Source organism: Cyprinodon variegatus, unplaced genomic scaffold (assembly GCF_000732505.1).
Source record: "Cyprinodon variegatus isolate N-32 unplaced genomic scaffold, C_variegatus-1.0 Scaffold1361, whole genome shotgun sequence".
NCBI lineage: Eukaryota > Metazoa > Chordata > Actinopteri > Cyprinodontiformes > Cyprinodontidae > Cyprinodon > Cyprinodon variegatus.
The window spans coordinates 131,030-145,726 of NW_015151814.1; the positions used below are offsets into that span (position 1 = coordinate 131,030).

The window sequence follows — 14,697 nt, forward strand, 5'->3', positions numbered from 1 at the left end:
TAAATGGTGACTCCACAATTTCACAATGAGCATGATGCATTTGTTTGTTCCATTATAGTGTCAGTGATCAAAGCAACAACTTGAATTTATTATTTGGACCCCTTCACCTCTTAAACTGCTGAGGCTTTCTTTTAAAAATTCTTTGCCAGTTTAAGTAAAGGCCAAATGAATTGCCCTTAGCAAAAAGTAGTATACTTGATGTATACTAAATTGGGGCATTTTTAAGTTTACTAAAGTATACTTAAAGTATACTTTAGTAAACACTTTTTATACTTCTCAGTGTAAGTCAAGTACACTTGACTATACTATTGTTAAGTATATATATATATATATATATATATATATATATATATATATATATAAACTCTAAGTGCACTGCCTGATTTTAAGTATGAAACTAGTGCACTTTTAGTATACTTGAATAAAGTACTTTTTGCTAAGGGTGAAGTGCACAGTTAAATGTTCTATCGACAGATTATGCATTAATTATGCTTTAGTTTGTTTTTATTTACCTTTCAAAATGGGAAAAAAATCAACTGCAGGTTGATTTTGTTTATTTATGCAGCATAAAAATACTACTACTGCTTAATAGTAATATTTTTATGTAGTATTTTTACAAATAATAAAATATAGCAAAGCAATAACATGATCAAAAGATTCAAATGATTTGTTTTGTACGCAAACTCATATAAAATAGTCTAAATATATTTTTTTATGACAACTGATTCATTGTGACTCCACTCTGACGATAATAACACGTCCCATTCTCAGTTCATATGACAGCAGAGATGACCTATCCGAGTTGCCGTAGTCGTGAAAGGCTGTGGCGCTCCTCCTCAATGAACGTTGGAAAGATGGCGACAGCATACGCACAAGCGAGAGTCCACTGTGCCGGCGGATAGAAAGTGATTTAAAGAGACCGAGATCCATCTTTAGTGCAAAGATCAATCGGTGCAAAGTGTATCAGATACAAATTAGAGATGGTGTGGCTCATGCACGGCTAGGAGCAAGAAGCCACTTGTTTGCTATGGAGCCTCCAGATCGCAACAAGCCGAGCAGGTATGTTGGATTTGTTGAGCAGACTCTTCCCCAGCAGCAGCTCGCTTTGCCAAATAGGGAACCGCGTTGCAGCTCTATGGGAGAGCTCGCGCACCCCTTCAGAAATCGACTTCCTGTCAAATAGTGTGCAGGTTAATGCATTTGCAACTGTGAAGTTGTAACTTTTTTTGGAGAGGAGCTGCTAAATTTGTGTTGTTATTATAACCTCAGTAGTTTATTAGTGTCTAGAGCGAAAGGGGGATGCTATGCAAAGGATAAAGGCAGCAGAGGGGAGAAGAGAAGCGACATAACAGGGAGCAGCTAGCTAACATCTACATGTAGCCTGACAGTTTATTGTTCACCCGCGAGTTGCTAAGCACAGGCAGACGGAGCTCAGGTGTGTTTTCTTTTGTTAAAATCAGTTTATAACGCGGAGTTTAAGGGGTTTGAGATTTTAATATAGCTTTATCGACTTTGTACTTCAATAATGCCGTTACGCGCAAACTTTAGGCTAGCATGTTGCTCCTACTGTTGTTGTCAATCCAGACTTTTCGCATACTTTCTGTATGCTTTGTGCATATAGATTTTCTTTCTAGAATGCACCACAACTGTTTGAAATGATTCCACAAATTTCTTCGCGTGAACAAAACAAACACATCTGCAGGTTGATACAAGCAGTTATTTTAAAATGTTTGCAATGAATGCACGTCTGGTTATGGAGATTCTTCCTTTTTTTTACTAGACACTCAGGAATCTGCTGTTTTGTCTTCCAATCTCCTCCCTTCTGCTAACGAGCAGTTGTTTGTCGGCGCAGAAAGTAACTTTTAGGACATTTATCTTGTCGAATGAGCTCTTGGCGATTACAGCAATCTTGATATTAAGTAAATAACCAGCCCTTTTCTCTTTTAATTGTTTATTTTGAAAATGATTGAGCACAGGGCAGTTGTTATTACCTCTTGTGGCCACTCTGTCAAAGTGAATACACAAACAGATTGAGAGATTGTGCAACACTGACCCTCTTGGTGTTTTTTTTTGTCCAGCTTAGTTGCATGACAATCATAATAACCACCAGCTTGCAGTGCTGTTGCTTCTATTTCAAATGGCTTTTAGCTGCAGCACTATTTAAAATACCAATTACAAATCAAAGCTTTGAATTCCAGATTTACTAATCCATGCTTTTTCTGGTGGAATCCTTTCTTTTCCGCTGAGAACAATCTTGCCCATGTGTTTTTACTATAGACATGCATAGAACTCATAGATTTCATTTAAACAAAGAACAAATAACGGAAAAGTGCTTAGCATTTATTCATGTATGCATATATCGTCAAACATCCTATTTATTTCATTGTTAAAATCCACACACAGTACAGTTCCCGAGATGCGCTAATCAACGGGCAGGAATGAAGGATTATTTGCACTGTGCTGCTGTAAAAACAAATCTGGTGAAGTTAACATTACCTCCCTGCAAAAACCCTGCAGCAGCTACTTTGCAGCGTCTCTGCATTTGTTTGTTCCATTATAGTGTCAGTGATCAGAGCAACAACTTGAATTTATTATTAGGACCCCTTCACGTCTTAAACTGCTGAGGGTTAATCCTCTGGCTGTCTTTTAAATTTTCTTTGCCAGTTTAAGTAAAGGCCAAAAGAATGAAGTGCACAGTTAAATGTTGTTCTATCAACGCGTTATGCATTAATTATGCTTTAGTTTGTTTTTATTTAGCTTTCAAAATTATTTCATTTTTAAACTCCACACACAATGTCCCCAATTACCTTTGATTTAAATTGAATTTTGCTCAGCACTTTGGTAACAGCCTGTTGTTTATAAATATGGTTCATAGGTAAATTTGTCTCTGATTTTTAAATTAAACAGAACACATACCTTACACTATTACTCTGAGATTGGAAACTATCAATTTCCTTTATCAGTCATACACTAGAAAATGTTCCCTGTTTATTAAATGCACCCAAACTAAAAGCTTTAACTCTTTCTGGTCTGTAAACTCCCTTGATAATCATTAGGACTGTAGTCTTCTGTTATGCTTTATTTGTGGCAATCTTCTAATTCCTTCACTGTGTGTCTCATTTAAACCGATCAAAATGCATACAACCCAGTTTTTCTTGTGCATATGTCGTAATGATGTCTGAATTCTTTTGGTACTGCCGAGCACTGATTCACATAGAATTCAACCATACCAAGTTCTGGTACCTAAGGGCATCATTTAGACCACGGCTCTGCCTGCAAAAAAACCTGATAGCGAAAGAAGCTGCTGTTATAATAAAGAAAACAAGCATAACTGATTAGAAATTGCTCTAATACGGGGTGCAGATTACGCTCGTTGCAATCTTTGTGATGCAAAGTGCAAGGCGAGTGTCTGAAATACTTCTAATCTGAGGAAGCACCTGGTTTAGAGCAAGACTTTTCTCAAGGCTGAAGAGTGCACAATATTTAACAGCCTCAGATCTACGGCTACTAGCCCTGCATGTCTGCATCCATTAGCGACCCGTCATCTTCAGCCAGCAACGTGGATGGACAGAGATGATGCAAGTAAGGAGCATCATCATCATCTTTGTCTGATCCAGGTAGCCAAGGCTAGCGTTTAAGATGACATTAGCGTAGTACTGATTTCCAGGTTCCACATCAGTTCAAATGTGAACAGTAACCATTGTTATTTATATGTTAGTCCTTGGAATAAAGCATGATAGGAATCCTCCTGGAAAAGATGGAGTTTTGGATTTCTACTAGAAAGTACAAGATTTTGTTTAAGGTTTTTTTTTGTTTGAAATGTGTCATTGCTGTTGGCTTTAATGCATCTAATGAATTTGCAAAAATCTGTTTTGCAAATTAATCATGTCCTTATTGAAGCAGTAAGGGAGTGAATTAGTGCCATGTCCAGTAGAGAAGTAGCTGGCAAATCACTCCTTAATGTCCAGGGGGTCTGCCTTGCATGTCTGCAGTTATACCAAGATCATTGAGACACTGAACATGGAAAGTTGCCATGTCCACCAGCACGCATGTGCTGGCCTTAACTGAATTGGAACAAGTAACAGTCACACAAGAGATTTGCTCCTTTAAACAGCGCTCTTGTGATTGATCAGTTGGTGGGTGTCTATACTTTACTTCTAATGTTACACAGTTGCAATGCATATAAACAATATTTAAAAAATGCCCCTGCATGCAATGCATGCTAAGTTGGGAAAAATGAGTTATGTGTTCTTTTTGCAATTGAAGGCTATCTCTATCTCTGCAAGCACAGAGGTCCTTTGTCAATAATGCCTCATTCTCACTCAGTCTCAAGACATTGTGGCTCACAGGCATTCCAGAGATTTCAGGATGTGATGCAGTGTGCTGCAGATTGCTGCTTGGAGCCTTAGAGCCTCTCTCTTCGGGTAGAACTCATTAACGTTCACATTTGCCCTCGGCACAGACTGCAGAATACAGATGGATCATCCTCCTAAACGTTTCCTAACTGCATCTCATCTCTTCCCCCACCTGCTTTCGAAGAGAGAAACTCATTTTCTCACATTCTTTTTCTATAATCTGTTGTTTCCTCTGTGATAATATTTCTGTATGAAACTCAGTCATTTGATATACAGATATATATCGCAGAAGTTTGGGAAATGCAGAGCTCTGTGCTCTTGATTTTCTGTTTGCAACACGTGTGTCTAAATGAAAGTGAAAGCTGTATTCGGTGCTCATGATGGCACAGTCTTAGATGGAGTTTAAAAGCAGAGCAGACAGCTGCATGTTCTGATGCAAGTTGCATAAAACGAATGCAAGTCACTGTTTTCCTGTTTGCCATGAGGCATAGATATATTAGTCTGCAGGCTCCACCACTGCATTAAACGAGTTTCTTTTGTACAAGATTTGCCGTGTAATTTTAAGTATGCATTTGAAGTAATACCTTGCAGAATAAAGGTTTACTGTTGTGTGTGAACAGCAGGCTTCCACAGTTACATGTTGGAGAGGCTGGGAGGTCCAATCCCGGCAGTGTCGCACTGTTCCAGTGAATGGGTGTGGTCAAGTACTTTGTGTTCATTGTTTGCGAATTCTGACAAACTATGATCCCAGGACTGAACTGTGGTTCTCTCTGCCTTTTTAATCACAGTATGTACAAAAGGGTCAGATATTCTTGCTACAGAATGCATGATGTAAACCTCCATATGGAAGCGATCACAAGTCCACACACTCTTTCCCCCTTATTATTACTTTTTGCACAATATCAGCAGTTTACTGGAAGCTGAATGCATTAGCTAGTAGATGCATGCTTCCTACAGTGGGGGGTAATCAAAGTAGGTGTTCAGCCTGCAGAGCTTAAACTATGCCTGTATGAACTAATTAGAGAAAAGTGTGCTCTTGCAAAACTCCAGCCACCTTTCCCTCCTTTTCCTATCCCCCCCCCCAAAAAAAAAAATCCCCCTTTAGTTTGGGCATTGTAAGCAAGTGTGCTCACTAACCAGCTGTGTGGCATTCAGTTGTGGGCCTCATGGGCCACGTGTCACAGCAACACAATAGCGTCCCCATGCATGTACAATAGGGTGGATGGCTGGTGTCAAAGGTCGGACCCCCTGACTCTGGCAGCCTCCGGTATCGCCGCTTCTGTCGCTATTCAGAGAACACTTTCGATTTTGTGCTGTTTATTATTCACTTAGTGTTTCTACTCGGGGGCACGAGCATTCCTCTGGCCTTTATTGGACTACCAATGAGCCATCAGATGAGCCATTGAGAGCAGCCAGACACCATCTGCAGTGATAATTCACTAGTGGCAGCCAGCAGGGATGAGCTTGAGGACCATAGTGTGGCTGTGGTTAACTACAGGACACAAAGGCCATGGAACTTTCTCTGCGTAGTTTTTGCGTAGGATTAGAAAAATATGTAACAAAACAAAAAAACCCAGAAGAAATCTCTGAGCATTTAATGAAACTGCACACACTGTGCCTGAAATGTCCCATGGAAACCTAACAAACAAGCAGCAGTGATGGCGTCAGCGGTTCTTATTTCATTCCTGAGTGATTTAGTAATGCTCTTTTGTTCGTGAAGTGCCTTTTTAAAACCAGCTTTTACACTCTCTCACATACATGAACTATTTTTATCTTTAGACGCACAGCAGCCCTGCAAATTCTTACAATATTTACATTGCCTAATCATTATTGTGATGTCACTGTGACGGCAAGGCTGTGCTTGCTCAACAGGTTTGGAAAATACACAGTTGAATTATTAGAGTGGTACGATTCTATCCAGGATTATTCCCTAACCTAAATTAGAGGTTTGCTTTTTTAAAAAAGAGTGGATTTTGCGGCATGGTGTTTGCTCTGACGCAATGGCTTACCGGACATTGCTGTGCATTTGAACAGATGGCTTTGTTATACTCAAGTTGTATTTTTGTCCATACTATCTTTTTAGAGTTGGCAATATAACATTATCACATCCTGAACCAACAGGATGTGTTACTCCTCCCATGTGACTCTGAGATGGCATCACCTGGGATGATATATATTGCATTTTCTCCGCTCCTGTTCAGTTGCATTATAAACTGGCTTTGATGTCGTAGAGATAAAACAGTTGCTGGTAAAATTATTATAAATATTTTGTTAGTAGTACTACTTTGAATAAAGCAGTATCCGTTCTTTAAAAGAGTTTTCTTGAAGGTCTATGACAAGCATATTGCAAAGGCTGAAGGAAATGTCTAACCTTGCCTGCAAGTTGAATTCTGGTGGTATTTGTACATTCACAAATGCAGAAGAATTCGTCGTCTTCCGATCCTACATCACCCATTTCAGATTGACCCAAAATGGGTCATCCTACATTGCACTGCTAAGCCTTAAGGAGGTATATAGAGCTGTGAAGAAAGCCAGAGCTTCCAAACAAGAGAGTTGCAGCAAAAAGGACATGGGAAGTCAGGATGCACACACAGCATTCTGCTGAATTACCCTCCTTTCCCTCGTAAAAAATTGACTGTAGCAGTCCCATATTAACAGTGTGATCTCAATGAATATTAAACTTTTGATTGATGATTTATTAGATTCAAATTTGTTCCCGCTGATTAACTGACACGCATAGAATAGGTTTCTTTCAGGATTGTAGTGTGGCCGCCGTCCACTGTTCATTCCTAAGCAGAGCCTCACCAGTATTTGCAATGTGTCACAGTTGAAAGCCTGGTCTGGGATTATTCACACTGTTTAATCAGAACAAGGATGCAGAATGCATGTAATGAGGTTCTATTTGCATGTTTAAACACTCAATGAAGTCCTTAATTTAACACCCTAATAGTGCCCTTTTAGCCGTGCTACATAGGGAAGCGGTGTTAATCTCTGCTGTGCTCTGCGGGGAAGGATGTGATATAAGAAAATTGGAATATATTGCGCAAAAAGTTTGTAACCTGATAGAAAAAGACTTGCTAGCAACAAGTGCTGTTGATTGGGAAGGCTTTCGGTTAGCACTGCTAACAGCACAAAGTTGTTTGATCACACACAGAGCTATATCACATCTATCATCAATTTCATTAAAGCAAAGTGGCAAATGATCTGACGGCATGTGACATCGACGTATGCTGTCTTTTAATGATAGTTTTATATCTCTATTCATTGGAAATTCTAACACTGTATTATTCTTTTATTAACTAACCTTATAGGTACCTGTTTTGGTATGTCATATATATATATATATATATATATATATATATATATATATATATATATACATACATATGTATAAGTTTAAAGGTAAATAGTAACGCTGTATATTTCAGCACTGGGCGCGATGAGATGACAAACGGATGCGGCACCATCTGATGTAATACTGCAAAGCCAGATGGTGACTACCAAATAGAGCTCGACCTCTAAAGAGACGTGGTAAAGCAGCTGCTAGATGTAATTGAAGACCAAATGATATTGAATAAATTAACCAATCTAACTTTTACTTAATAAAATCTAGATGCCTCATATCAGAACATCAAGGAGAACGAAAATTCCTGATCTCAACAAATGCAAACAGGGATGCAGCATCAAAAACAAATTAATCAAATTATGTTTTTTTTGTGCTTCGGACTGAGAAAATTGAGAATAAATTCATTCTGCAGCCACATCTGAATGCCTTTAGATTTAGCTTGCACCTTAATGAACACCAACCTGTATGTTGTATATCGAACCCCGTTCCTGTCTTATTCCTTTTGGAATCACATATTTGTTTGGAAAGATCCTCTTAATACATCAGAACACTTAGGCTTTTTAGAAAATGGCCACTTATTTAATAATCATTAGTCTATGATAAGATCGGCCAACTTTACATCAAATTATTAATTGATAACTTGCATCAATTTGTAGGAGTTAACCTGAGCCCTGCACATCATCAGTCTGGCTAGCCAGGTTGGGAAATTATAAGAAACTAGAGATATTGCAGCTGCCAATAAGCACAGAGTCTTTGATGTACAGTTGCTGCTGTATTATGGACAGCAACTGTACATCAGTACTACTTCCTAGACTTTCAGGCTATGTTCACACAGCAGCCTTATGTGACCCAAATCCGATTTTTTTTTTGGCCATATGCAACCTGTATCTCATCTTTAATGGCAGTCTGAACAACACAGATCCAAATTTTTTCCAATGCGACCTAGGCTACATGGCTGTGTGGTCCTGAATCCGATATGAGTCTGATCTTTTCAAATGCGACCTGTGTCTGAACAACCAGGTTGCATTCATCCGACCTGAATGTCATTAATTTTCAACAAAGATCACTATTCTGCATCTTTCAACAATCATGGTGGACCATAATGTGAAGAGAAGCCTTTATTTTTCTTTTTTTTTCTTTTTGACTTTCTTGAAAAGATTGTGTTTTTAAGGTAGGGAAAGAGCGCTACAGTAGTAGCCATCCAATATTTCCCCATTTTCCTTGATGGGCCCTTGGCTGGTCCCCTACAATACATTTTTTAAACATAAATATTTTTACTATAATATTCTTTCTTTCATGATTTGTGGTATTTAAGATCTAAAGAGAAACACCTTCTCCAAGTCAGACTGTAGATGCGCTACAGCACTACTTCCGCAGAAACAGAGCACGTTTGTTTGTGACATCATTTTGACCTCTATTGTGCATGTGTTACACTTGCATTGTATGAATGCAGTTCACACTCGCATATATTTGGAAATGTAAATGTCAACGCATAAAAAAATGGGATTTCACAAAAATAAATTGGAATTGTGCATTATGGCCTGCCATGTGAACGTAGCCTTAGATGCTAAATTTCTCCTCACTTCCTGCAGGAGTAACGTTCTTCTCCAACTGGCCCATGCTGCTTAGCAGCTTAGCTAACATTTACCGTAGTGTACCTGCTGTTTTCTTCATTGTCTCAGAACTGTCGGTACTTTATCTAATGGTTGGCCTATTCTAACAAAGAGGCAAATATAATAAAAATAATACAGAATCTCAACCTTCACAGTGAGAAGGTTTAACTCTTGATTGACGCCGTAGTTTTATTTTGTATTTTTTTAATTAATTATATATTTTATTGTCTCTGGACTAGTAAAACACTTTTTGACAGACCCTTCGATATTGCTTCCTCCTGTCATTTCTAATGCATTAGAAAATTGTCCTGTTCTGAATTCAATTAACTGTGCTGTTTTACAATTCATTCATTAGTGCTTTAGAATATGAATATGTATAGGGATAAGATATAAGTTTAGTTATCTCTAAGTGGTTTATGCTATACATCAAATAAATGACAAGTAAATACTTATGGTATATATTGTCGCATATTTTTTCAGCTGAATAATTATCGTATGGTTTTTCAAATTTGTAAATACAAGGGCAACATATTGTGTTATTTAACAATTCTTGTATCAACACATGCAGCTGCAGATTTTGGCATTTTTAGCAGTATTCCATGTTTGTACTAATTAAATTCTAACATTTTCTACTTTGCCGTTTGCTACTATTACTTTTAAAACCTTAAATGTCCCATGTGTTTAATCGTTTGACCGCCTTTTGAATTAATGAAGATATGTAGACTTGGATTTAAAGAATTGGCAGCAGGTGTCTGTCTGCCCTGTATGTCTACAGCTGCCTGCGGACGCATTGTGGTTTGTCTGACATATTCTGTTTTGGGGCAGATGGGCAATAGAATCTGGAAGTTCTCTCTTTGCCTCCTTTAAAAAGCCTCAGCAACTGATATCCAGATTACCCCCTCCCCTCCTTTAACAATACTCCCTCTCCAGGGAATTATACCCAGCCTTTCCCCTTTATATTCCTACTACACAGATGTTAACAGGCACGTGTTGGGGAATGCTTCTCGGTTAGATGATTGATGAGGGCAGTCATTGTGATCGGTATAAATATAACCCATTTTCTTGCTCTCTGTCATCTGCTTCTTTCTTGTATTTTTGGGGAGGGTGGCAGGGTCAAGCTCTCCAGGCTTTCGTTTTAATCCCATTAAAAACGCGTAAGAAAGACATTGAGGGACAACACTCTTGACATTGTAATCTGGGAGAGCGTGCCGATTGTTCTTGATTTCCCCGAAATGAATCCTTCCTGGCCATGCTCCAAGTTCTTTCATCATCCAACTCCTTTTACATTTCCTTACATGTGACTCGCAGTCATAGCTGGTTTATGTTGAACAGAAATGTTGTGATTTCCATATTTTGATTTTCTTATTTGCATTGTCTTAAAAACTGACTTTTGATTTTATTTTTTACTGAAAAATACTTTGATAAAACCTAATCATTGAAAAAGTAATTTGTAATAATTACTTTACAAATTGTGACATGATACCGCTGCAGGACAAAGCTGTCACCTTAAAGAGGGATTGTTTTATTATATTAAAAGAAGACAAAATGATTACATGATATATATTAAATCATTTTTAATTCTTATAGAAGCAGTTTTTATGGTGTGAAAGTCTCAGAGAACATAGAGCCTTACCTTTACCCAAGGTTTCGAAAAGATGCCTTATATTTCTAGATCCAGCATTTCTTTATATAAAAGTTTAAAGGCCAATAAGATAAAGCAGTTATGCTGTCTATCAAGCTCTCTTTTTATCTGCTGAAAACCTCACCCTATGTCACAGCCCTGAATAAACTTGCAGCTGAAATAGCTAATGCATCTCTTTGCTTTCCCTGACTTCATTTATTCAGTAACTGCATCCAGTACAAGTGTGTACCAAGTATGGCGTGTTTATAGATTGGATAATGGTCAGATCTTATTTTTTGTATTAGTTTCCCAACCATCTATTCACCAGTCCTCACTGATCAAGCTAAAAATCAACCAATCACTGGCTGATTACTTGGATAATCTTCAAGGGGCTTTTGATTTTTAACATCATTATGATTCACCATAATCAATCAATTAAATGGAGAAAAAAAACACTTTATACTTTCTACTTTTTTTCAACAGTATTGCACTCAGGGTTGACTGAGTTTTTTTGGAAACCTTTTTCAGTCAGTGACCTAACCGGCAGTTTATGATGATGACTTGGTCCCCTAAGCTGTTTGAGCTGCCATTTTCACCATAGGTCATTATCCCTTCTGAATATCTTTAGTCATGCACAGAAGACTACTGTTGTACATTTAGAAAGTTGCTGGACTCCTGTAGACAAAGTCCTCTTGATTACTGCTGGTTGCTGCAGACATCCAGCCTAGTTACCATTGAGCCAGCATGTTTTACCTGGCTTTAGAGGAGATTTACTGTGCACTTTCTTTTTGGTGAAAAACAGGTCTGCACAGTTTTCTCTTGCAAACAGATGTCCTTAAATTTGACTTTTGACATGACAGAAGAAGGGCAAGGCTTCCATTAACATCTCTGCCAAGTTATATTTTATTTAATTCTGTAGATAAGGAACTAAAACCCCTGCCTAATAGTTTTTATTTCTCCCATTTCATTTATTCTTCATAGGCAGGCCAAGCCAGCAGGAGTTTCGTCCCAACAGAACTCTGAGATTGATGACTCCTCAGATTTTCCTAGTGAGGAAGACGAAAGTCTATATGGGACATCTCCTCCTTATACCCAGCGTCAAATGAAACGCATGTTTGGCAAACAAAAGAGTAGCCAGTCCAGGGGTGCTGGGCGATCTCCAAACAAAGGTAATTTAAAAAGCTGATATCTCCAAACAGCAAGGAAATTCTTCAACTGTACTGACTTCTATGTTTCTTTATATTCCAGCAGATGTAAGCCCATCAATCCAGGCAGAAAGTCCCAAGCCAGCTGAGAACACTGAGGAGATCAGCTATAAGCAGGGTAAAAAGCAGAGGACCACAATCCGTTCTACAGAGAGAGACCACAAGAAGACCTTCGATGACTCTTACATTGTAGAGCCAATCTCAAAGCCGGGCAATTTGGGTTCTCTTAGCATGGGTCCAAGGAAACATTATTTGAGCCTCGGCTGCAGCAGTGGCAAGCTGCCTTTGACTATGCCACATATTGCACGGACCCATCGACAAACCTCCAGGACAGACTGTCCCGCTGATCGCCTCAAGTTCTTTGAAACTCTACGCCTGCTGCTCAAACTCACATCTATGTCCTCTAAGAGGAAGGAAAAGGAGCAGAGGGGCTTGGAGAACATGGCCTTCATGGGGCACAACAATGAGGTCATTTGGTTGGAGCTGCAGGCATGGCACGAACGGCGTTCCACTAGTGACCAGGACCTTTTTCTATTCACTGAACGCAAAGCTATCCCTGAAATCATCAGCAAGGTGCTGCACTTTAAGGTCAACTATGACAGCCTGAAAGGCGCTCAGTGTTTGGAGTCTCAAATAACCCAGGGACTCTGTCAGATTGAGCAGAAATCATTTGCTGTAGCAGAGACCAACCACTGTGGAGTAGACACCTGGGGCTTTAGTGCCTGTCCTTCGTCAGCTATGAATGCAGCCGAGCCTTTAGGTTCTGGTGCTGATTGCAGGGAGCACCTTCAACGCCAGCGGCTGGCTTTCGAGCAAGTCAAGAAGGTTATGGAACTCTTGGAGTCTGTTGAAGCCTTGTACCCGTCGTTACAGGCTCTGCAAAAGGACTATGAGAAGTATGCAGCACGAGATTTCCAAGGCAGAGTGCAGGCGCTCTGTCTGTGGCTCAATATTACCCAGGACCTCAATCAGAAACTGCGAGTTATGGCCACTGTGTTGGGTCTTCATGACCTATCACGTATTGGGTGGCCCGTTTTCGAGATACCCTCACCCCGCTGCTCCCGTGGAAATGAAGAAGAGAACGAGGAAGATGAGGAGAATGACTCAACAGCCACTTTTACTGCTGACAGTGATCCTGAGGACAGGGATGCAGAGGTGGAGGGGGAGGTCGGACATCTAGCAGAGGAAGAGCTGTCTCCCATCCTGACACCCAAATTTGCCCGACTCCTGTCAGAGGAGGAGTTTCTCCCAGCCGCTGCTTCTGGAAGTGCAGAAGCGGCTGCTGGAGGCGAAGTGTTTTGCCCCACAGCTATTTACAGACCATTTGTGGATAAAGCTCTAAAGCAGATGGGATTGCGTAAACTGATACTTCGGCTGCACAAGCTGATGGACCGCTCTCTTCAGAGGGCAAGAGCGGCGCTGCTCCGACACACTCCTGCTCTGGAGGTAAGGGCATCGTTTCTCTAACAGAACCATCTACATGTCAGTCAGTAATTCTGTCTATGGTCCACAAATTTTACATTTAATCTAATCTAAAAATAATCTCATAGTATGTCCAGCTGTTTGCATGTGGCTGATAAGCAATTATCTACAATCAAACTATTTTCTCAACTTATCAAAAGATTTACCTTTCAGGGTCAAAATGACCAATTTATTTGGTGTTAAACTTTGATTCTATAGTTCCTATTGTATTTGTCTCACTTGATTTCTACATCAATTACTTTAATCACTTTCCCATCATTGCCAACAATACTAGGACAATATTGGGGCTTAATTTTTTATATCAGGCAAATGATCATCAGGAAGGAATCAATAAGAAAAAAAAACACACTTTGGTGTTGGCTTGTCATTTATTAAATAAGCTAGTAAACCTGCATTAACACCAGAGGATCAAACATTTCTTTATTTATAAAACACTTTTTAATAACAAAGGTCATGAAGGTGCTGCACAAGCAATTGAAAACGGTAAAATTAAAACAGGCTACAGGGCTCGATGTTAACCATCGCCCGGGGCAAGTAGTTTTTATTGTCAGGAGAGTACAAATTTCATTGCATTTGCCCGCCAGGCAAGTGCAATGATCGCAAAAAAAAAAAAATTTACCACTCAAAATTACTTTAAAATCACGGACATTCGCTGAAAATGACCCACAAGCGTTGCCGGCGCCATCTTTGTTGTTTTGTACACATTCTTGCATGATTTGAAAAAGCTGCGTGATTTTTCGCTAGATGGCGTGATTCAGCTCTTGGGGAGAGAATTCGGCAGAGCAGCACCTGTGTATTATAGTATAGATCATCTATACTATAATACACGCTAGATTAAAAATGATCAGGAAAATAATAATAATATTTGCATGCGCACAGTGTAAATATTTCTATCATATGGCAGTCTTCTGTACAGTGGTCATACATTAAAAAATGTTCATTCAATTTTTTTCTCTTAGACATTGGAGTGGTGCATTTAAATGTTATAGAGCTAAACATGTTAAATTGGTGAGTAGTAGTAGTGTAAATTTTTAACCTGTCAACTTTTTTTTTAGATTTTTAACATTACAATTTA

At 39.1% G+C, this 14,697-nt stretch overlaps 1 protein-coding gene across 3 annotated transcripts in view; it reads left to right on the forward strand.

The window, feature by feature from the left end:
• Positions 1 to 847: 847 nt before the first annotated feature.
• Positions 848 to 14,697, forward strand: part of map3k4 (mitogen-activated protein kinase kinase kinase 4) — a 27,470-nt gene continuing 13,620 nt past the window's right edge. For 2 of the 3 annotated variants that reach the window (XM_015402519.1, XM_015402521.1), the window contains exons 1-3: positions 848 to 1,059; positions 11,917 to 12,104; positions 12,184 to 13,586. In XM_015402519.1, the coding sequence (XP_015258005.1) occupies positions 1,028 to 1,059; positions 11,917 to 12,104; positions 12,184 to 13,586 (1,623 nt within the window). In that variant the 5' untranslated portion in view covers positions 848 to 1,027. Of the gene's footprint in view, positions 1,060 to 1,266; positions 1,436 to 11,916; positions 12,105 to 12,183; positions 13,587 to 14,697 lie in introns of those variants that run through there. The other variant, XM_015402522.1, reaches the window with a different exon arrangement.